This window comes from Pectinophora gossypiella, chromosome 22 (assembly GCF_024362695.1).
Source record: "Pectinophora gossypiella chromosome 22, ilPecGoss1.1, whole genome shotgun sequence".
Classification (NCBI taxonomy): Eukaryota; Metazoa; Arthropoda; class Insecta; order Lepidoptera; family Gelechiidae; genus Pectinophora; species Pectinophora gossypiella.
Window position 1 is genome coordinate 1,822,448 of NC_065425.1, and position 24,929 is coordinate 1,847,376.

Sequence of the window (24,929 nt, forward strand, 5' to 3'; positions counted from 1 at the left end):
CTTTTCTTTAATCTGTTCCATGTAAGCTCTTCTTGGTCTTCCCCTTCCTCTCTTTCCTTCTAGCTTTCCTTCTATGATGTTTTTAATGAATTCGTCGTGTCTTATTAGGTGTCCAATCATCTTGCCTCTTCTGTCCTCAATAATTCTCAGTATTTGTCTCTTTTCCCTTACTCTTACTAGCACTTCCTCATTTGTAACCCTTTCTGTCCAACTTATTCTTTCCATCCTCCTCCAACACTACATTTCAAAGGCCTCGAGTCTCTCTCTGTCCTTCTGTGTCAGTGTCCAAGTTTCACATCCATAGAGAGCTATAGGTAAAACCTACGACACACATATAGATTTACAACATTAAAATATACACACATTAATATTTAGTTGGAAAACATAAAGGTATATGGTATATGGCGATTGCCAGACTGCCTGACATGTAATGAAGGAACCGTGGTAGCCTAGTTGGTAGAACGCTTGCCTCTCACTTTGAGGTCGCAGCTTCGAATCCAGCACAGAGCTGAACCAATGATTGTCGAATTTGTTTTCGAATTCATGTTTGGATCATAAATGATTAATGTGCCAGCGGTGAAGGAAAACATCGTGAGGAAACCCACATTCCCAAGGCATGCATTTTCGGAGGTATGTGACCTAACCTATGCTATGGCTGGTTTTCCCTTCGCGGGTTGGAAGGTCAGACAGGCAGTCGCTTCTGTAAAAACTCTTCTATGATGTTTTTAATGTGTCCAATTAAATAAAATACTTATACCAAAACATCATCATCGTCATAGCCTATTAACGCCCCACTGCTGGGGCACGGGCCTTCCCTATGGATGGATAGGGAGATCGGGCCTTAAACCATCACGCGGGCCCAGTGCGGATTGATGGTTATTAACGACTGCTAATGCAGCCGGGACCAACGGCTTAACGTGCCTTCCGAAGCACGGAGATGAAAACTTTTTTTATGGTCACCCATCCTATGACCGGCCTTTGCGAAAGTTGCTTAACTTCAACAATCGCAGACCGAGCGCGTTTACCGTGCGCCACCGAGCTCCTCAAAACTTACAATTGTACTTGACCAATACCAAAACATGACCTTACTGAAATTACTTCAACAATATCTCGGAATTAAGGTTTCATAATAAGTGAGAAGGGAATTCCTGATAGTATCCATGAACTGAATTGTGAAATGCGCCTGCTGACTACTGACTAAGCCAACGGGTTATTTGGTATGGAGACGGCTTTTGTATCGAGAAAAAAATGCAAGTATGATATGACTGTTGTGGCTCAGTCGTGGATTGTTGTTAGGTTTTTACTAGTGATGTTCCGAATATCCGTATCCGTATCCGCGGATATCCGAGATAAAAGAAAAATCCGTATCCGTATAGAATAGAATAGAATAGAATAGAAAAAGTTTATATCCGTGTCCGTTACTTTTCACGCGGATCTTTTACGGATCTTTTTCAGGTGATAAAGTAGAATTATTAAATAAAAAACTATAAAATTCCACAGTGTCATACTAAACCATAACCAAAACAAAAGTACTACCCGCGCAATGCAAGTTAAAACGTGTCCCGCCTGACGTTGCGGCGAGCGAAGACGTCAACTATCGTTTCAAGGTCGCGGGCGCCGACACCAGTCGAATAATATCGAATAAGAAAATAAAGATCCGTATCCGTATCCGTATCTGCGGATCTTTACACTACATATCCGTATCCAGATCCGTATCCGCGGATATACATTTTTAACGATCCGGCACATCACTAGTTTTTACATAACCAGTCATGGTCCCGGGAATGTTCCCAAAGTGGAAATACTCCCGTTGTAAAAGCTCTTTAACAGTAAGGACAATGACTGCTTTTCTTTTTCAAATTGTTCTTTCTTGTACTCTTCTTATCTGCCTAAAGGTTACGTATATAAAATGCCTATACTTCCCACTGCTGGGTACAGGCCTCCCCTCAATCAACCGGAGGGGGTATGGAGCATAATCCACCACGCTACTCCAATGCGGGTTGGTGGAGGTGTTTTTACGGCTAATAGTCGGGACCAACGGCTTAACGTGCCCTCCGAAGCATGGAATCATCTTACTTTTTCGGACCATCAGGTGATTCAAGCCTGAAAAGTCCTTACCAAACAAAGGACAGTCTCACAAAGTGATTTCGACAATGTCCCCATCGGGAATCGAACGCGGACCTCCAGATCGTGAGCCTAACGCTCTAACCACTAGACCACGGAGGCTGTCGTTAGTATAGGTAATAGTTTTTTTTTTTTTTTTTTTTTTTTTTTTTTTTTTTTTTTTTTTTTTTTTTTTTTTTTTTTTACATTTATAGCTTTTGCGCCTTTTACTGCTGCTCACGATCTGAAGGCCCTGGTTCGAAGGGCGGAGTAAGCAAGTTTGCTTGGCTGTCACATACTTAAACTCACGTTTATCCCTGGTTTATATTTTATTTGTAAGGTGCTTTGTTGTCGTGGCAGACCTCGAAAGAGATGGCGTGACGACTTGGACGCTTGCCGGAGGGACTGGCCGGAGTACGCACAGGACCGCGAAAAATGGAAAGAGGAAGGGGAGGCCTTTGCCCAGCAGTGGGATCTTGTAGGCTAGATTAGATTAGATTAGAAGGTGCTATGTTTGTTAACTTTAAGGACACTCAACTTTTTTTTTGACGTGACTTTTTGTAGATTTGCCGCAAGGCATTAACTACTTGGCCGGACGAATGGGGAGCGCTGAAGGCTCTCACCCGGTTATGGACACTCAACAGAAGCGACAGCTAATGGGAGAAATAGGCAGTTTTTATCCTCATTAATATAGTGTGTTGGGGTCGATGGAATGCTATGCCTACACTATTAGGGATTGCGGGCGTGAATTTGTATACGTACAAAGAAGCCGTCTCCACACGATTGAGCCACAAATTCTCTGGGAGATCCCCAGTTGCGCTAACTTCATTCAAAGAAGTATCAAACCTTTCACTACAAATCAAATTAAACTTTCTCTCTATAGAATTAAGTGTCATTTTCCTATAACAAACAAAATCACCAAACGCGAATCTAAGTTAAATCTGACTTGACTATCGAATGATTGAAATTGATCTTTATAACTTGTCTGGTAAAGTAGAAATTCGATTATGTAATGAGAGAATACATTCCTTCTTAGCGCAAACCAATAACTTACATAAGAGATTTTTAACTTTGAGTTTTAACGCGTTTGATAATAGAGTTTAAAATGTATTTATTATGCAACATCAGTAGCTATAAAGAGGGTAATGGAATATAGACTTTATGTTAATAAGTTTTATGGTTTAAAATCGTTGTTTTAATTTAACGTTGGTACATTACGGATCTTCTAAAAGTTTATGCAATTCTTAAGTTGTTATTATATAAGGTTTGGTGTTTGTCTGTTCATTCGTGGTTGCACTGTAGTGCAGTTTGCTTGTTTGTTTGTTTATATTAAGTTTTGTTTTGGTAAGTTTTTTTTGTATAATTTACGGAGATTAGCCCTAATATTTGAAAATACCATGAAAAAAATATTATTAGTTTATATGTTATACAGACTTTATATTACATAACATAACACTCTTCGTGGTCTGGTTAGAGCGTCTCACGACCTGGAGATCCAGGTTCGATTCCCGATGGGGACATTGTCGAAATCACTTTATAATTTATATGAAACTGTCCTTTGTTTGGTAAGATGATTCCGTCCTTCGGATTATAAATCGCTTTATAATTCGACTTAAAATAATTTCATCCAAGTACTTAGGTCATCCGGGAAATATAATGAAATAAAATTAATAAAATATAGAAAGAAAGAAAGAGAGAAGAAAGAAAGAAAGTTTTTATTATTATCTACTGACATGACATATCTACTCACAGACTCGCAGAAAAAAAATAACAACTATTGAATCCACTTCATCTACTTATACAGGGTGGCCCAGAAGTTCACGTTCAAAATGAAAAAAATAGATAGAGGGACTTATTAGCTACCAGAAACACCCCCACGTATGTTTAACGATTATTTACGGTTTAGGAGATATGACCTATTTTGTACCTTTTTCTAGATTTTCTATCTTACTTCAGAAATCATCATTTTGTCGCTATCTCTTTCGTAATAATTCTTTTATTTAACTTCATAACTATATAATAATTTATCGAAAGCAATATTGCAATTTGACATTTCCGCGCAATGCAAACTAATGTCAAATAGCATCAAATATTCCTTTTTTACATGAATTGCTACGACGTTGCCTATTTAACCCCCCTGTTTGGAGTACATACCTACGCTGTATATCCCATTTAAATCCATCCATATAGCTTAGAACATCCAGTGTTCTTTATTTGAAAAATCTTTTAACTTCTAAAAGACAAGAACTTCTTTGAAAAGGCTGCTAGCAAAGAGACGGTATTGCTTTTAAATCTCATTTAACACATAAACAGAATAAAGTTGAACAAGGTCTAAGTCTTGTAGAACGAATTAGTTCTAAGTTTAATTAAATTTACAAGTTCTCTTCAACTCCGCAATAAAACTCCGCTGTAGGTGTTTTTTTTAATTAAATAAATTTCTTCCTCTAAAGTGTGGGTTGAAGGCCAACCTTAGCAACCCAGGGTTATTTATTACTGAGCCGCCAAAGGCCCCTGGCTCATGTAACGACGACGTATTTACATCAGTAAGTAGGTAGTAACCAGGGGGGTTAAAATGGCCACTTTGAAGCAATTCATCTAAGAAAGCAATATTGCTATTTGACATTTGTTTGCATTGCGCAGTTACTTTTAGATGAATTGCTTCGATGTGGCCATTTTTACCCCCTAGGACTAACTATAACTTAGGAGAATCTAACGATCTTCTAAGCTATAGCATCAAGCCTGTATCTCCAAAGGGGTAGGCGAAGGAGTATAGTACACTTACTCCTCGTCAGCCATGTTTAAGTCCCATGTAATAGGGGGCAAACTTATTGCCATTAACCGGGCACAAATTCTAAAAATCACGTAATCTTATATCAATTATCTATGGTCCAAACATGAACTTATAAAGTCTAATTTTGTGGTTCAATGCCCGAGCCGAGATTCGAACTAGGGACGATGTAAGATTGCTGGCACTAATTCATGGAACCCGATTGTATAACATAAAGGGTATTAGTGAGATCGTAACGAAAACTTTGAAGAAAACGAACACTGAGGGGAATGATTCAGACCATGATTCTGAGTTAAGAGTAGTATTGAAAATCATTAAAAAAATAAAAAATATCATGAATTTTGCGACGGAAAATTCCGCTCGTTACGAGTATTAACTTAGAATCATGGTCTGAATCATTCCCCTCAGTATTCGTTACGATGTCACTAACACCCTGTATATATACTTGTTTTCTAGAAAGTCTAGTCTCAGACTGGATTATATAACCTATTTCCTTATTCTAAGTACGTATTGTAAGATAACCTGTATAAAAGCGAAAACACGAGGCATCTAGAGCCGTGACTAACGCGTTTTACAATAGAAGAAGACGCTTAGATATAAGTACATAATTATATTTTACTCGAAGTTTCTTGACATTTCTCTTCAGCCATAACACCTTGCGAAACGACGTAGATTCATAAATTATAAATAGACCTTCATCAAGTTTATCTATGATAATTATGTTGAATGATTGTCATTGCTGATTTGCTATTTACCACCGGGATTAGCAGAGACTATGGAATTCTATTCAGTAAGACGGGATTTTGCAAAATGTAACCCCTAAGGAGGTAAAAGTGGTGGCTAAGCTTGTATGAAACTTACGTACTCACCCCTAAATTAGATTCTGACATACTTCTGTTGCTTCCTCCGCATTCATCAATCTTTTCATAACACGCACGCCAGTTCTGAGTAGATCATACTAAATCTGTTTTAAGGATATCTCTAATTAGGTCAATGAACGTCTTTCTAGGTCTTCCACCCACCAATAACTTCGCCTTATATACCGTGTTTCGTAATTCTATTATCCTTCATCCGTTCCACATGTTCAAATCAACTCCAATCTTAGTCACTACATCATCTTTTACACCACGTTTCTCTCTTATCACACTGTTTCTTATGCTTATTGTGTCCCTAGCGTTATTCCTTTTCTCACGGAGTCCGCTAACCTAACCTGAAGATTTGACAGGTCCATTTTTAAAGTATACTGCCTGACTATTCCAAAGAAATATTCCCATTCTGTAAGTTTTTCACGTTGTGGAGGTATTTGACCTAACCTGTATTGGGCTGGTTTTCCCTTCGCGGTTTGGAAAGTCCGACAGGCATGGTCGCTTCTGTAAAAACAGGACCTGTCAAATCTTCAGGTTAGGTAAGCGGACCCTGTGAGAAATGGCATAATGCTAGGGAGATAGATGACCTACTTATATCATACTCAAACATTGCCTGAAAGATATTGTTACCTTAGCCATAACGGGCCTTTTGTACGTTTGTTCAATTTGTATTCCTATGTTATATATTCGTTTTGTGCGATAAAGAAGTGTGCATTGTATTGTATTGCCAAAGAGAAAGTGGGGTAGTCCTTAAGAGGCATGTTTTTGGGTCAATACCACGGATGCATGAATCATCGGAGGTGACATAACACGTTCAACGCACTCCGTTCTACAACGCTGACTCATCTAGGTTTTGAGAACTTTCGTTATTTCTTCACGCTTCTTGATTTGGTACGGCTGGGTTAGCTTGGGGTTGATCGAATTTGATTTGATTAGATATACCTTTCTCCTTTTCTCTTATCAACTGAATTGGGTTGCCAGAAAGAGACCTAGACGGTTGAGTATACGTGTATTAAATGGGGGGGGGGGGGAGGGCACAGGAGAGCCCCGCCAAGACGAGCAAAGCTCAAGTGCAGGGCACTATCTATCTTTTTTCGAAACGTCATAGTAGCGAAACGGACAAGCACCATATTTTACCTACATGTAGAATTTGTAAACTTATGGTTTGTATAGTTAGCCCGAATAGAGTTTGGCTCTACATGAGATCTGATAACTTTTTGACATTGACACATGACACAGTTATACATTGTTTTAAGTTTACGCGGTTATTATCATAATTAAAGCACTTGCAACAGTGTCGAAATATCGGGAGTCTCATATCCCCATTTAAACGCGGTAAGAACCCATTATTATGTGCTTTAACATGACACATTTTACACGAAAATGTTTCTGTTGGGATTTATATTTACAGTATGTACCTATCTATTATTATGTGAGTTTCGAAAAAATTAATGAATATAAAATATAAACTTAAGGAATAAAGATTTCAACCGTGACGCTATTATGTTGTTTTGGTTGTCTTCATAATAGAGTCGGCATGTATGTAACCAAGTCACAATAATTTCATCACATCTTTTTTTCCATAAATATACAGGGTGGCCCAGAAGTTCAGGTTCAAAATGAAAAATTAGAAAGAGGGGCCCATTAGCTACCAGAAACACCCCCATGTATGTTCAGCAATTATTTACGGTTTAGGAGATATGACCCATTTTGTACCTTTTTCTAGATTTTCTACCTTACTTCAGAAATAATCATTTTGTCGCTATCCCTTTCTTAATAATTATTTTATTTAACTTCATAATTATGCCTAAGGATATGTACCGCTAGGTAAAAAAGCAGTCAAATCAAACATAAAAAAAAGTTATTGGAAATCAAAATGAGAATTCGACCAAAATTGTTACAGTTGTTAAAACTTCGCCGAAGAATAATAAACACATGAGATTGTCATGGACCCTGAAAGTATTTGTAAAAACTGCTCCATTTAATAGGCTTTTAGAAACATCCAAAAAAAGTACTCTTAATATGGGCAAAAAACTAAGTAATTAGCCCTCAAAGATTGCAAGACAGACAGATTTGAAGGAAAATTTGACATTCTCATACAATGTAGCCGCTACTATTTAACGTTGTTAAAGGTCTCAAAGACACATTTTCAATTAAAAGTAAATAAAAATCTGTAACTTTTGACTGCAAGTATATGTAGGAAAGTGAGAATACTATGGAAGGATAATGAATGGGAATTTGATTGCTTATAGTATGAAAGGAGGATGGTTAATGAATGGGACGTAAGGCAGTTTTAAAAAGTAAGAAAGCGGGTCGATGGTGCGATGTCGGTCGGGTTAGAGGATTTTGTTGAAATATAAGGAGTAAAGATATTTAAAATATCCCGTGTTATTTCTATATCCCACATATATTATTATATCCTCGTAAGGCCCGGATTTCCAGACACAATAGTTAAACAATGGGATTTGGTTTTTAAAGGGCACAATTCATTCCCGACACAAGTCTTTTTAGTACTTAATGGGAAGACTTATTCACAATTTGTTATGTTGATTTGGAAAATAAACTATTTTTATTTTTTTATATTTTTTTTAAAAGGACTTTGGGCCCTACGACCATATTATAAGCGAAAAGTCACTGACTCACTCACTCATTACGAAATCTCAAACTGCAAGAGCTAGGAGTCTCAAATTTTGCATGGCGGTTTCGTTTAGGGCGCAGGTTCTCACTAAGACGGGATTTTGCAAAATTTAAATTCACAAAATGTAAAAGGGGTGGGGTATTCATTTATAACAAACATTATAGAAGGAAAAATTGAAGGGAAGAGAGGAAGGGGTAGACCTAGGATAACATTTATGAAACAAATAAAAGAGAAGGTGCAGGTCGTGTCGTTTCGGGAGGCGAAGGTTTTGGCGGGAGGAAGAGAGGAATGGCAATTACTCCACCGACGAGAGCGCAGCTCTTAAATAGAGAGAGAGAGAGAGAAAAGGGGTGGCAAACTTCGTATGAACAACACACATATACACATATACTCACTCCTATATCTGATCCTGACACACTTCTCTTGCTTCCTCCACATACATCAATCGTTTCACACACGCACGCCGGTTCAGAGTAGATCGTACTGAACCTTTTCTAAGGACATCTCCAATTTGGTCAATGTACTTGAACTATACTTGGTTGTAAGTATACTAGTTTCACGCGGTTGAACTTCGTCCGGCTAAGTAGTTAATACCATCTGCGGCAAATCTACAATAAGTCACGTCAAAAAAAAAAAAAAAAACGAAACAAATCGCGGTTGAATCTATCACGGATTCTTGAAACTTATAAATTATCAACTCTGGCCCTGCCCTTAATGTTACCAAAAATATAATACCTATATTATCTGACTGAGATACAAAACAGTGGAGTATTACCGTATCCAAAAAAGAGAAACTGATTGCAAATGACATTGTTATTCAAAACGCGTGTGAAGTAACTCAGTGGACAGCCTCTGTCCTAACTCGTTGATACTAGCTCAAACGAGTAATCGTGTTGCTTTTAATAAAACTTTGTTTATCTCCTCTTTGAGGCAGCGTGACAGAAATGATAATCTGTTTAGGCTTGTTGATGCTACTGCTTACTTGAATAGCTAATTAGATAGCTATTATTATTCGTGAATCAAGGAGCTCGGTGGCGCAGCGGTAAACGCGCCGCGCTCGCTCTGCGATTGTTGAAGTTAAGCAACTATCGCAAAGCCCGGTCATAGGATGGGTGACCACAAAAAACAAGTTTTCATCTCGAGCTCCTCCGTGCTTCGGAAGGCACGTTAAGCCGTTGGTCTCGGCTGCATTAGCGGTCGTTAATAACCACCAATCCGCACTGGGCCCGCGTGGTGGTTTAAGGCCCGACCTCCCTATCCATCCATAGGGAAGGCCCGAGCCCCAGCTGTGGGGACGTTAATGGGCTGGTGATGATGACTATTATACTATATTGAAAAAACAAAAATAAATAAATACTATACTGATAAATACTTTGACTTTGAAGAATGACGTGGAACGTGTTCCAAATAAGATTTCATGTTTCTTTATTTACCAACCCGATAGGTGTTTGGCTTCCCCATAACGGGCTGTTTACGTCTTTGAAATCTTTCAGTAGGTAGGTATATTTGAATATTGTATTACATTTTATCATGTTTCGGTAATATCGCATCGTAATGCTTATTATGTCTACGTGGGGCTTGAAAAGGAAACATAACAAAACATACTTACCTATACACATATCAGACGGGTCTGCATTCAAATTCAAATTTAAAAATATCTTTATTCAGTAGGTAACACAGTTACACTTTGAATCGTCAATTTTTACATAACGAACGTCTCATCCGCCTAAAACTACTGCAGCTTCTCACAACCTGTATAGCCGAGGAAAAGAAGCTGCAAGAAAAACCTCGCCACAGGGCCCCAGACGTTCTTTAAAAAAATAAACATAAAATATTTTTATACAATTGAGTAATTTAGCTGCCTAATATCAGTTCTCAGACAGTTAATCCCATGCATTCATATCTTCTAAATAATCACTAACTTTATAATAACCTTTTTTGTAAAGTTTTTGTAAAGCACCGCGCGCGGCGCGGTTGTCAAACCGCGCCGCGCGCGGTGCGAATTTTATTAAGCGCTTCGACCAATAAACAATACGAATGCTATCTACATAGATGGACGTCAAACGGCTATTGGTCGAAGACCTCGATATATATCGCGCCGCTCGCGGCGCGGTTGCCGTGCAGAGCCTACTGATGTAAGTACGTAGTCGTTACTTGAGTCACGTCAGGGGCCTTTGGTGGCTCAATAATAATTCTGACACCAGGGTTGATGGGGTTGGTCATCCACCTCTCAACCACGATAAGAAGAGAAGACTTATAAGTATATACATACATACACAATACCATAGAATAAGAAATTAACACTACGTATAGAATGGAAGCACTCCACCCTCGGTCTTACTTTAGTCTTCAATCGTATGGGCATCAGACGTCACACACACAGATGCGCGTGTACGATAACGTCAATGTGTAGTGTCTGTGTAAAACGAGGTTTTTTGTATGAAGTGTCCGGGTTGTGACAACACAGCGATCCTAGGTTGAACCATCTTTTTTTTGGCGTGACTTTCCTTTTCGGCGGATAATAAATTGACAGGTATAACTTAAAGTAAAATTAGGAAGTGTCCGAAAAAGTAAGTTGATTCCGTGCTTCGGAGGGCACGTTAAGCCGTTGGTCCCGGCTATTAGCCGTAAAAACACCTCCACCAACCCGCAGTGGAGCAGCGTGGTGGAGTATGCTCCATACCCTCTCCGGTTGATTGAGAAGAGGCCTGTGCCCAGCAGTGGGACGTATATAGGCTATTTATGTTATGTTATGTTAGGAAGTGTCTGCAGGAATCGGGGCCATTGTGTACTGTACATTATGTACTGAATAAATATATTTTTGAATTTGAATTTGCAACCTGATTGATGGTTCTTCCATACTCCACTAGAGCGCCCTAGATCACCTGTCAGCCACTCATGCGCGCGGTATGCCGGTCGTCCCGTTACGCGCTTGCGCAGTTCACTCCGCCGCGTGTCTCGCCGCACGCGCACCGCTCTACTTTGCGCGTTTGCGCACGGTTTTCGCGCTGTTTTCGTATACGAATACGTTATGTAACTTGCTTGTTTGTGTGGTTATTAAGTCGTAAATTTGGTTGGCTATTTAGTAATGTATGTTTTGATGTTATTTTTTATAGTATTTAGTTAAGTCGTTTTTGTAAATAAATCATTTACTTTCATCGATGGTTTTACCGTTTTTGCGCTGTGTTCGTTTAAGAATGAAGTTAGTTACGATAAATTTTTAAATTTTCAAGCACGTTCTGGAACTGTTTTCTACTTCTTCTATCGTGTGGGTTGTGAGGTGGATTACCAACCTCATCAACCTTGGTGTCACGGTTATTGTTTTCTACTATATTCGTTGCTGTTATTTTTATTAGATAAATAGTTGACTGTAAATCGTTGCTTTATAGTGTACGATCTCGAGTACTAACATGTATACACTTTGAAACCATGTCACATTTACTTTTGTGACAAATTAAACCGTAATTCTCATTAAAATGTCAAAATGATAATTCGCCTTTAGGTTCCTTTGATTAGTGTAAAAGTAATGTTAAATTACTAGATTTCTTTCTGAATTACTAGATTATAAACCTAAAGGTGAACCTAAAGGCAGTTTTTGGAAACGTAGACGAAATGGGATTTCCCATTCTATTCTATTTAGACATTCAGGGAATTAGCATTTTGGGAAGTGGACGTTTGGGAGTGTGAACGATTTGGGAAGTTGTCGTTATGAACCTAAAGGCGATAGGGTTCTAAAGTGGGTAAATGACAAGTACCCAGTACACCACGTTTTGAATCTTCAATAAAAATCATTATTTATTTCAGTTAATTTTATACATAAATAACAGACAGGTCTAATGGTTAGAGCGTTAGGCTCACGATCTGGCGGTCCGGATTAGGTTGTTCCCGATCGGGACATTATCGAAATCACTTTGTGAGACTTTACTTTGTTTGGTAAGCACTTTTCAGGTTTGAATCACCTGATTGTCCGAAAAAATAAGACAATTCCATGCTTTGGAGGGCATGTTAAGCCGTTGGTCCTGGCTATTAGCTGTTAAAACCAACCCGCATTGGAGCAGCGTGGTGGAATATGCTCCATACCCCCTCCGGTTGATTGAGGGGAGGCCTGTGCCCAGCAGTGGGACGTATATAGGCTGTTCTCTATACGTCCCACTTCTGGGCAAGACTCAATTAACCGGAGTAGGTATGGAACAGTTAATTTTATATCGCGTAACAATTTTAGCCACTTTTTACCTAGATAAAAACTAGCTTGTCTTTTGCGAGATTATGTTAACAAAAAGTCACATCCAAAAGTGTTTTTTTAAAGGCGCTATAAGATGACGAAATAATATCTGACATAATCAGTCATGGTTTCCTTTTTAAATCTTATCTTAAGCGCGGAACCCTAAAAGAAAAAAGGAACAATTTGTCTGATGTCTGAGGAAAAATGAGTCTGTAACTAAATGGGTGATCAGACAATTTCTGTGTTTTTAACCCACGCGACGTGATCAATGAAGCGTTTTATTAGTTAGAAGGAAAAGTAGGCATTTGATCGTCAATATTGAAGTAGATTGACTATTCACTTTTTAAGACGACTAACATCCTTATTCTAAGACCTTTAACTCGAAACTTCCTATAACAGCTTCAATATGAACGGCCTCCGTGGTCCAGTGGTTGAGCGTTGGGCTCACGACCCGGGTTCGAATCCCGATGGGGACTTATCACAAAGTACTTTGTGATCCCTGGTTTAGTTAGGACATTACAGGCTGATCACCTGATTGTCCGAAAGTAAGATGATCCGTGCTTCGGAAGGCACGTTAAGCCGTTGGTCTCGGTTACTACTCACTGATGTAAGTATGTAGTCGTTACATGAGCCATGTCAGGGGCCTTTGACGGCTAAGTAATAACCCTGACACCAGGGTTGATGAGGTTGGTAACCCACACGATCATGTACAACGGCCCTTCATTAGTCATCATCTCCCTAGCATTATCCCGTTTTTCACAGGGTCCGCTTACCTAACCTGAAGATTTGACAGGTCCGGTTTTTTACAGAAGCGACTGCCTGTCTGTCCTTCCAATCCGCGAAGGGAATACCAATATAGGTTAGGTCACATACCTCCGAAGTACATTTCTCGGCAATCTGTGTTTCCTTGCGATGTTTTCCTTCATCGCTGAGCACGTGATAATCATTTATAATATGAATATGCATCAGCACCATTGTCCTTACTATTAAAGAGTTTTTACAACGGGAATATTGCTTTGGAAATTTTCTCGAGATCGTTACATTACTAGTATCCCCTATCTAAAATGATCTCGAACGACATTCACTACATGGCCGGCCAAATCGAGCGGTAGATTGCTATGTAAAGTGTATTGTAATGGTCGATAGAAAGTGTGCGTTGTAAAAGTGGGAAGTGAATAGACGGAGTGTTTGACAATGTGATACGAAAATACATTTGCGTGTTTTTGTGAGTAGTTTTTTTCGTTGTAGATTTCCATTACTCGTAGAAACTTGTTCTTTGGGTGCGAATCCTGGCTTGGGCTTTAAACCACTGAATTCGCCTTTATGATTCTGAAGTTATGAGTTTATAGATAGGTAAATTGATATCACGTGGCTCAAAGTATTTGTCAAAGTATTTATTGGTAAACAGTTGTTATTAATAGTATTATAGTGCCACATAAGGACCGTGGGAGGGTACAGGAAAAAACAAGAACCAATAACAAGAAACTAAATTAAGCCAGAAATAATAATAAAAAAGAAATTATAATAATAATTACTTAACATAAAACATAATTAATAAGAATGAAAAATTTAAAACATACAGGGACACCTTAACGAATACTAAGGGGTATGAGTCAGACCATGATTCTGAATTAATATCAAGTAAAATTTTCCGTCGTAAATTAATGTATATAGTATGTACAAGTAGCCATATAATTGGGTATGGGTGTTAGTGACACCGTAACGAATACTGAGGGGTTGGTTCAGATCATGATTCTGAGTTGATATCAAGTGGAATTTCTTGTCGGAAAATTCATGAATTTTTTGTGATTTATTAAATTATTTTCCGTTACATAATTATATATTTTTTTGATATTGATATCAACTCAGAATCATGGCCTTAAATCATGCCTCAAAGATTTCGTCACTATGTCACTAATACCCTGTATATTATATTCCAAGTAGGTACTTGATTAGAATAACCTGATTAAAAAATATTGTTTTCATCAATGTAATATTTCCTTCTTATACCTACCAGGAATACATAACACTGCAAGATGTACCACCATTGGCTGTTGGCGGCAATGTTGGCAGTTCTGGCGCTGCAGACGCGGGGTGAGGGGGGCATCAGACTCCCTGACCAGCCCCCCAGAGAGGAGACTGAGGGAAGGTCCCTTAACTTCGAAAGCGATGACCGAGGACGATCGGTGAGATTTACCTACATTAATTATTACAACTTAACGTAAGCTCTAAAAAAGCATCGGCGTCCGAAAGACGTAATATACGATCCCGACGACCCGATTACTCTAGCCATAAAGGCAGCTAATCAGCTCGCGATACCAAACACTTCAGGAACCCGATACCGACCCCGCCGGCGTGGTCGACGATTTTCCTCAATCAGCGATTATCGCTATCGCCCCACTAGAGTCGATTAATTCTTTCAAATATTTTTCTCTCAGACTACGCCCTGAGCCGAGGTTCGCACCCAACTGGGCACCCTCAGGCCTGTTGTCTTAAATTTTGTACCGGGTGAGAGCCTTCAGCGCTCTCCATTTGTGCGGCCAAGTAGTTAATGCCATCTGCGGCAAATCTACAATAAGTCACGTCAATAATAAATAAAAATAGCTCTTTAAAATAGACTACTCTGAGCGCCATTCCACTCGCGTTAGATAGACTACTGCGGGGCGGAAGGCAAGAGAGAAACCACTGCCCTATTTTACCCTAAAAAATAGCATGGAGATTGCTACACCGACAAGAGCGTGCTGACTTATGACCATCAATCAAAACGTGAACGATAAAAAATAACAGAGATTTCAATTAGAGTATTAGAGTGAGAAACAGTGTGATAAAATAGAGATGTGGTGTAAAAGACGATATAGTGACTAAGATTGAGAATCCCAATGTTAGGTTGGTTTGGACACGTAGAGCGAATGAAGGATAATAAAATTGCGAAAGCGGTATATAAAGCAAAAGTTGATGGTAGGGCTGGCAGAGGAAAACCTAGGATTTACATTTGATCAAATTGGAGATGTCCTTACAAAAGGTTTAGTACGATCTACTCTGAACCGGCGTGCGTGTATGAAGCGATTGATGAATGTGGAGGAAGCAAGAGAAGTGTGTCAGGATTGAAGCAAATGTGATTCTATAGTCTCTGCTTTCCCGGCTGGAAATAGGCGTGAGTTTATGTATACTGTGTATGTAGATTTCAATTCTATCTACTCAGTCTGTATCCACCCACTGCTAGGTATAGGCCTCCTCTCTTTCACGCCATCCTTTCCGGTCCTGTGCAAGTCTCATCCATTGCTTTCCGGCATACCTCACAATGTCATCCGACCACCGGGCTGGTGGTCTGCCTCGGTATCGCATACCATCCCTTGGCCACCATTCAGTTTAGATTTGATTTCAATTACTTAGATGTATTTTCATACCATTAGAGCTGATAACAATCCTTTAGGATTTCCCTTTACCCACACCCTTTGCGTACCCTTTTACGCACTTAAATCTACACATTTTGTAACACAACTATCTGGACCCAAGAACGGGTTAATAGAGGTCCGAGTCAATATTGGACCCACTAATGTGAGCCATTATCAATAGGTATTTAATGAGGGTAAAGGATACTGCGACAAGGTAAACATAGATACAAAAACGGTTAGGGAAAATACCCCTATATGGAGACAGCTTTAGACAGCCCTTGATAAATTGAAGCAGTTGATAAACGCGTGTTACTCACAAGCTCACGACGATATCGCAATTGGGGTAGTCAGAGGTAAATACATCGCAACATGAACTAAGTACACACCCAACCTTTTTTTTACGTGACTTAATGTAGATTTGCCGCAGATGGCATTAACATGGTCAGACAAATGGATAGCGCTGAAGGCTCTCACCCGGTACAACGTTTAAGACAACAGGCCTGACGGTAAAAAAAAGAAAATGGCGTCCTTTATTGTTTATTTATTTAATAGATCTACGCACAAAATATACTGCCTGCAGTCTTCGCCATTGTGCAGGCAGATGTGAATAGTACACCCACTCCTCGAGAGATATTTAATGTTATTTAATATCAGGCATCTTCGTGTAATTCCAGCCGGAAGCCCAAGGTCGTGGCCTTTTGGACTGGCTGGGGCTGGGTGAGGACCAAGACCCTTACATCCAGCAAGCCACACAGCAGTGCATCAATGGAGATCTCGCTGACTGCTTCAAGGCTCAAGCGCTGAGGTCCTTCGACGACTTCTTCGACAAACAGTCTTACCAGTGCGTATTCAGTGAGAATTGTATCAGAATCATTGTATTGTGGAGTAGATATAGCCTTGAATGTTGGTTGGAAGATATTGCTGTTTAGCAATAAGGTGTAAAAGTCTAAACTTAGATATTTAAGTCACTTTAGTTGAAATCTCGAGAGCCCAAGATCATCGGATGTGGAAAAACATGGAAGAGGCCTTCGTCCAAAATTGGATATGAATTAAGGCTGATATAGATAGATAGTTGAAATCACCCAGTTTCCACAGGTTCTGTTTATTTAACCTGAAGATTTGACAGGTCCGTTTTTTTACAGAAGTGACTGTCTGTCTGACCTTTTATCTCGCGAAGAGGAAAATAGGTAGTCCAATACAGTTTAGGTCATATACCTCCGAAACACATTTCTCGGGAATGTGGTATGCTCTGGGTTTATGTATGATCCATTATGAGTTGATATCAAGTGGATTTTCCTGTCAGAAAATTCAACACCGTGTGAAAATACTTGACCCTGGTAGTAATGAGACTACATATCATATAGGAGAAATCACGATCAACAGATTGTTTTGGTTTTGTAACTTATTTGATTTTAATGTGATTGCAGGTTATCAGAGAACGCGGTGCTGAAGCGTGTGGAGTCTCAAGCTCGTGCGCTGGCCAGGGAGCCCCCGGAGTTGAGCTCGCAGCCTCGCAGCGAAGACTCAGACTGGGACGCGCTCGTCAAGTACGGAATGAGGAAGATTGAGAGGTGAGCTTATAAACGTTACGATTCTGACGACCCGATGACTTTAGCCATAGTAGCAGCCTATCAGCTCGCGACAGCAATCACTTCAGGACCCTGATACCGACTCTACCGGCGTGGTCGACGATTTTCCTCATTCAGAGTTTTTGACTATCAGCGTTCATTTTTTTATAATAACATGTAAACCTCCGTAGAGTCTATTCCTGAGCTGAATCTAATAAGCAGTTTCCTCTAAGCTTTCACAAACAAATAGATTATCTTCCTAGTAAATTAAATTTCCCACAAACTACCGGTAACTCTTTGTATTGTGGTTTGTCATTATATTGTTAGTTTTGTTCTACGGATTCAAATATAGATTTCAACATACATAATTACACACCTTCCTACATATCGGAAGCTTAGAAACGCTATCGGAAACTTATCTGAACTAAAATTCTTGTAATATTCATCATCACTAATTTAAGAGCCACGCTCTTGTCGGAAATAATGGTGCAAAATGGAGGAATCTTATACCCAATAGTGGTGAGAGATTCCCATTGACATTCAGAATTTACCTTTGAACAGTTTTAAGACAGTAATTAAACAGAAACTTTGTAAAAAGGTTATTGATTACTTAGAAGATATTATGAATGCATGGGATTAGGTAACCTGTCTGGGCAATATTAGGCAGCCAAATTACTGAATTGTATAATAATAATTTTATGTTTATTTTTAAAAGAACGTCTAGGACTCTGTGCCGAGGTTTTTCTTGTAGATTCTTTTCCTCGGCTGATACAGGTGTGAGAAGTTGCAGTAGTTTCAGGCGAATGAGACGTTTTTGTGTAAAATATTATGACGATTCGAAAATACCTGGTGAATAAATAATATTTTTGAATTTCGAACTTTGATGCGGGTTGATGATAGATCGTCAATTTTTTGCTAAAGTGATTTGTGTATTATTGACAATTGCAAAAGGTGCAATTCAGTTTCGGCAAAAATTGCAGATACCTACGTTAGTTCGCGACAACAGCGAAGATAATTATATCTCTTATATCTAGATAGATATACCTCTGACATCACAACTGGAATCGTGAACTTATTATATTTTTTATTAAGTAATTAATTATCCATTCCATTCTTCCAGGTTTCTAAGGTCAACGGCTTTGGAGTTCCAACTGGATGATGAGGTGACTGCCCGGGGGGTGATCGCACCTCGGTTCTTAGATGAGATAGCTGACGAGGTCGACATCATCGAGGACAAGAAGGCACCTCCTTTCCGTGAGTTATTTTTTTTTAATTTTCGTCTTATGTTATCCCGTCTTAGTGAGCAGTATGAGCAGACTCCACTTTACAAGTCTTGAATATTTTTGTTGTATTTGTACTTAGGTACTACGAATTCTTTGAGGGCAGAGCTCTTAATGGAATGAAAACAGTAGATAGAGTTTATCCCTACTTTAGGTAGAGAAAACACAGTAACACCCGCTATTATTATACTTGTACAAAATTTTCCTGTACCCAAAGGTTGCCTGGAAGAAATTGCTGCATGAGCAATAAGGCCGCCTGTTGTGCTTTTCTGTATGTGCTGTCCTTATCTCTGTATTTTGTGTCCATTGTGCCCAATAAAGTATTTTATCTATCTATCTATCTATCTAATACCACACCCAGGACACTACATAAAAAAACACCACGTTTTACACAGACACTACACATTGACGTTATCGTACATGCGCATCTGTGTGTGTGACATCTGCCGTCATACGATTGAAGACTAAACTATGTCCGACGGGGGTGAGGTAAACTTAGTTCAGCCGCTGGTGGGGAGCGGAGAATTGCCGTTATATTCATAGTTGTTCTATGGTTATACTATGTTATGCTATAATTTCACCTTCCAGGTCGTCACAAGCTGAAGAAGCTGATCATCCCCATGCTGCTTATCCTAAAGCTATTCAAGCTGAAGCTACTTCTATTCCTGCCTCTCGTGTTGGGTCTGGCTAGCTTCAAGAAGTTCCTTGGATTCATGGCTCTTATTGTACCTGGTAAGTGTGGTGATTCTTCTTGCTTTAAGACGGTAGCAACCAAATAATTGACATAAAAACTAACCTGCAAGTTACCACTGCTGGGCACAGTCATCCCCTCAATCAACTGGAAGGAAAGGAGCATACTCCACCACGCAGATGCTTTGCGAGTTGGCGGGGGTGTTTTACGGCTAACAATCGAAACTTACATGCGTGTAAAGTGCCCTCCAAAGCAAGGAATCCTCTTACTTTTTCGGGCAATCAGGTGATCTAAGCCTGCAATGTCTTTACCAAACAAAGAATCGGAGCCGGACCTTCAGATCGTGAGCCCAATACTCTAACCCTTAGACCATGGAGACTGTTACAATATCCCGTCTATAATTTCATTATTCTACAGGTGTGATCGGCTACTTCAAGTTCTGCAAGCCGAACTCCTCTCCATTCTCCACCAACCACTACTCCGGACCTCAGTACTCTCCAGCTGGCATCGGCATATTGGGATCTGGTCAGGGACCTTACCGGGACCATTCCCCTGTCCACTCACCAGCGTATGGTGGACATTATGATAGCTATCCTGTAAGTATTATTTTTTATTGTTACAACGGTCAAGTAGCCAATTTTTTTTTTTGGCGTGACTTATTGTAGGTTTGCCGCAGATGGCATTAACTACTTGGCCGGACAAATGGGGAGCGCTGAAGGCTCTCACCCGGTGACAAGTAGCCAATACATCTAAAAAGTAATATTGAATTTTGACATTTGCGCATTTGAAGGTAAGAGCGCAATGTCAACAAATGTTTTTTTTTATTATTATATATTAAATATTATATATTATTGTTAAATAGCAATATTGCTTTTTTAGAAGAGTTGCTTCAATATAGCCTTTTTAAGCGCCCAGGGCAATCACGGACTCTTTGCATTAAAAAAAAAAACACTGAAGCTTTTTTTTTTCATCAACAGCACAAGTATGGAGCAAGCGGCGTAGCGTTCAGAGACCACGAACATAATGCCCAGGACATAGCGTACCAGGGCTGGGAGTACAGGAATAAGAAGAACGGTGAAGAAATCAAGGCGGAGGAGCCTTAAGACTGATATTTACTTTGTAGTACTTAACACCTTACCCACCCAGACCCAGGACCCAGGTGGGTCGGACTAAGGAAAACTTGTCCAGGTAGGGATTTATAGGAAATTCCAACTTGGAGAGTCACTGTGGAACGGTTCCTCAAAACATGGAAGACCTCCTATCTTGTCTTTCTTGCCCTGCCATCTGCACGTAGGAAGACTTGATGCTGGCTACTTACATTGCTATTTTTCTAGCCAAATATTCTGAGGGGAAGGGGAGGAGTATATAAGTCTGCCATCGACTCGAAAAAAGTGTTATACTGTCAAAGAAGTAGTTTTTTTCTACTTTTAATAATTGTAAATATTTTTTACTTTATTTCATTTATAAGCCATTCCCAGTCACAGTCTTTTAACTTATTTTTTTTTAATAAGTGTGTCAATTAAGTATTTAAGTGTTCGCTCGTAAGATAAGTGTTATTTTTAATTTAATTATATTTTTATACTCAAATAAAAGTCTGTTTTTAATAAAAAAAATGTTTTATTTTATAAAAATTACATTAATTAATTAAATAGACTTATTTCTTAACTTAACTGTACAATGTGAAAAAAAAAAGAAACATCATAGTTTGGGGTTCCATACCGCGATCATAATAATTAATCTAAAATTACAGAATGTGTAAAAAATTCTATAACTACCGAGCAAATTATATAAAAAAATTAATTAAATATTTAAATAAATAAGGCGGCCGTTCGGCATTTTTTTTTTAACCTGGTCTAAATAAAGACAAAAATAATAAATAATAAATTATTTTTGAGCTAAAGATCTCTTTGTAATTTTAATAGTACTTATGCTAGTCGCTTTTCACGGGACAAACTTCAGACTCAAATAGCCCGGATATCATTAAGATGTTCAAACAGCACCACGACCCGCCTTTGTCTTGTTAGGGAAACCCCTAGCTTGTTAGCTAAGGGACTGAGTAATTACTCAGATCGACCGTATAGTACCCGGTTGAATCAGTCACAGCGAAAGGACAGGGTGTTTAGAGAGGCGGCGAATGGAATAATTTCATGATAATAATTCAAATAACATTTACCAAAACATACCCAACACTGACCATTTATCGATCTACCGCCGTTAGCACCAATCGGCAAAACGACATGCCTACATCGTCAGAATCAATAAAATGACTGTCACACAATTTTATTACATTGCGAATGTTAGCCTTGCTGATAAAAGCTACTTTGTGTAACAAGAAATAAATTAATCATCATCATTGTCATCCCGTTCTCAAGGGGTCCGGTTACCTAACCTGAAGATTTGAGAGGTCCGGTTTTTTACAGAAACGGCTACTTGTCTGAACCAACAAGAAAAAATAAATTATTATGAATAGATATTACAATGCCTACTAATATTACAAATACGAAAGCAAGTTTGTTTTTTTATTTCAGACAAGGTGAAACAGATCCTTTTAATCGTAAGGCAGTTGTAAAAACCAGGTATGAAAATTGCAAAGACCTTTCATCTACATCTTCTATGTTCATTTCTCAAAGGGCTCAAATGATACAGCTTTAGCAATTTTTTGTAATGCCTGATAGCCTTTCGTGAATACCATTCGATTTGTCTATCGTGAAGTCAAAGTCCATTTCTAAAGCTCTTGACATACAAAAGCGACACTGGGAGCGTCACGGGTAGGTTTATTTGTAATCTTCGAGTTTGTTTGCAAGCTTTCAAACAATTGTCTGCTCTGAAATTCTGCTCCTCTCACGCAGAACTCGCTGTATCGACCTTCTGTTTGCTTATTGGGCTTAATAAATAACCTAAATTAATTGTTGCTGAACTCTACCAATACTTCTTGACATGTGCTCTTACAGTTTCAGTACCGTCTTCCCCGCTTAGAAATTCCATTTCATCAAGATCTTGAAGAATGAAAATGTCCCTGTCCGCTTCTCTTCTTATTCTATGGTGAACACTGATGTCCTTTCTCGCTTGTAGCTTTTGGAAAGGCATTGGGTACCTTGCATATTTCGATCCCCATTTTCTGACTTTTTTCTTTTGCGTTGCTTGGGTCGTTGGCATTGTTGGTTTTACCTCCTTCTCCTCAAATGCTAAAGATGGCTCCGTTGGTGTACTGGTAGCTTGATTTAAAAAAGTTTTCCTAGATTTTCTTGCTTTCTTTATAATTTTCTGTATAGTTCTTTTTGCGTTCTTCTTGATGTTATGCTTTTTGGGCAAGTTGATGTGTCTCGGAGCTGGCATTAAGAGCGCATTGTCAGCCTTTTCTATGTATGTTATAGTGTTGTTCTGCAAAAATATTAAGCAGGTGTTATCGGATTTGAAATATTTCTGAGCTAAAAAAGTTAACAATATCTTCAACAGAATTTTTGAATTAAGATTTTATTAGTATCATTTTAAATAATGTAAGTGACTTGAAAATGGCACTGGATTAGTGATTACGGGGGAAGGTTTATGTTTGTAGGTGTAAAAATAAACTTACCGATTTACTTAAAGGTGTCAAAGAATTAAAAACTTTGTGTGCATCTCTATTTTTCTTTATATACTTCGAACCTTCCTGAAAATTGATAGAATATTTTTAAAAATATGTCTTTTAATCTAAAATATAAATAAATCTGTAGAAAAAGATATATCTTAAAGTTAAAACCTTCGAACACAAGGTACGCATTCATAAGAAAAATATCTTTACGTAATTGTCTAGAATGAACAAAATGGAAGACCGTTATTCTAAATGGAAGTGTAATCAAAATTAATTTAGATACTCTTCCAAAATTACACCAACTTCGTCTTACAACTGTGCAAAGAAAATACTGAAAGATAAGTTAAGTACTTAAAAGTTGAAGTGTTCTTAAGGTTAATTTAATTAAGTATTTTCAGTTAAAAGGCACTTAATTCGTTAAATAAACCTTTTAGGTACATCGGGTCAAATTTTCCGGACTGCAATGAAAAGGGCTTTATCGAGGAACTTATAATTTGTTATTTAGATCTCTGTTATGTTCAAATGCGTTCTTGATGTCTCAGAATATAATATAACATCGCTTTACGCCTGTACCTACTCCTCAGTAGCTATATTCAAGTTTCATATAACTTATTATACAACCCCCCCGCCCCTTAGGGTGGGGATTTTGGCATTACCTGGTTACAAATCCTGGAACTATGGTATATTTGGCTGGGTCAAAGATAAATTAAAAAATGCTGTCAGAAAAAATCAATCTAATTTTACTATTGGAATTATTTTCTAACTTTATTTATGAATTGAGTAACAATGAGTGCGACGCTTGACCGCTTTAATGATGACGTCACAGGACAGTATTTCAAATTCCGAAGATAACTTTCTTAAAGTCGTAAGACCGAATGTTCTTTTAAAATCCAAACCCCATTGTTTAACTGTTGTGTCTGGAAATCTCGGCCTTAGGAGGTTAATATCTCATTTGACTAGGTTGTCAAGTAGCCTATTATATGATAATAACGAACTAAATAATTAATGGACTATAATCAAAACTTGATGTAATGCCAAGCATGGACCAGCACGGTATGGTACACATGTATTAGGACCAAAATTACGGGTAAACAAAAGCACCACAGTACTTATACAAAGTTTGTCAATAATACGCTCTGGACTTTTACGTAAGTGATCGATAACTGTTACCTCAGCGTTCACAATCAGAAAAAAGTCGCTAGCGTGTTAGTAAGCTGCTCCGAAATGGACTTTTTGGTGATTGTGAATGAGTTGCGAAAAATGGACAAAGTCACAAGTGGATTTTACCGGATCATACAATTTGTTTATTAATAAAAACAACATCTTACTTACAATTCTTTAACGACGAACCACACAGTGGAAAACGGATTATAAATGCAGATTTAAGTGTAATTAGACAGGGGTAAGTATAATTTAACGCAGTTACTACTGATATTTAAGGTCCTCAGAAAGATTGCAAAGTTAGAAGAAATGTTTTAAGTTTACGCGGTTATTATCATAATTAAAACACATAATAACGGGTTCGGGTCATCCCGTGATCATAGCACTTGCAACAGTGTCGAAATATCGGGAGTCTCATATCCCCATTTAAACGCGGTAAGAACCCGTTATTATGTGTTTTATTTAGAAGAAATGTTAGTGCTTACATAATTCTGTTTCAAGCCGACTCTTAGATGGGCTAAGGTCTTTATCAAGTTAAGGACTTTTGCAGTCGCAAGTCCTAAGGGCCTTTTCAAATTCCATCGCTATTGTATCACTAATTGTGTCTGAAAGTCCTAATATACAATAAACGAGCGCCAAATACTGA

General features: G+C 38.5%; 1 protein-coding gene across 4 annotated transcripts; it reads left to right on the forward strand.

Moving 5' to 3' along the window:
* The first annotated feature begins 3,399 nt into the window (after positions 1 to 3,399).
* LOC126377144 (uncharacterized) lies at positions 3,400 to 20,697 on the forward strand. 4 transcript variants are annotated; one of them, XM_050024825.1, is made up of 9 exons: positions 11,265 to 11,485; positions 13,610 to 13,842; positions 14,635 to 14,803; positions 16,687 to 16,853; positions 17,440 to 17,583; positions 18,701 to 18,834; positions 19,449 to 19,592; positions 19,969 to 20,147; positions 20,529 to 20,697. In XM_050024825.1, exons 3-9 carry the CDS (start codon positions 14,654 to 14,656, stop codon positions 20,652 to 20,654), a joined length of 1,044 nt encoding a protein of 347 aa, XP_049880782.1. In that variant the 5' UTR covers positions 11,265 to 11,485; positions 13,610 to 13,842; positions 14,635 to 14,653; the 3' UTR covers positions 20,655 to 20,697. The 4 variants fall into 4 exon arrangements, with proteins under 4 accessions (XP_049880784.1, XP_049880782.1, XP_049880785.1 ...); XM_050024828.1 differs by having other exon boundaries at positions 13,768 to 13,842; XM_050024827.1 differs by lacking the exons at positions 11,265 to 11,485; positions 13,610 to 13,842 and adding an exon at positions 3,400 to 3,447.
* Positions 20,698 to 24,929: the final 4,232 nt, after the last annotated feature.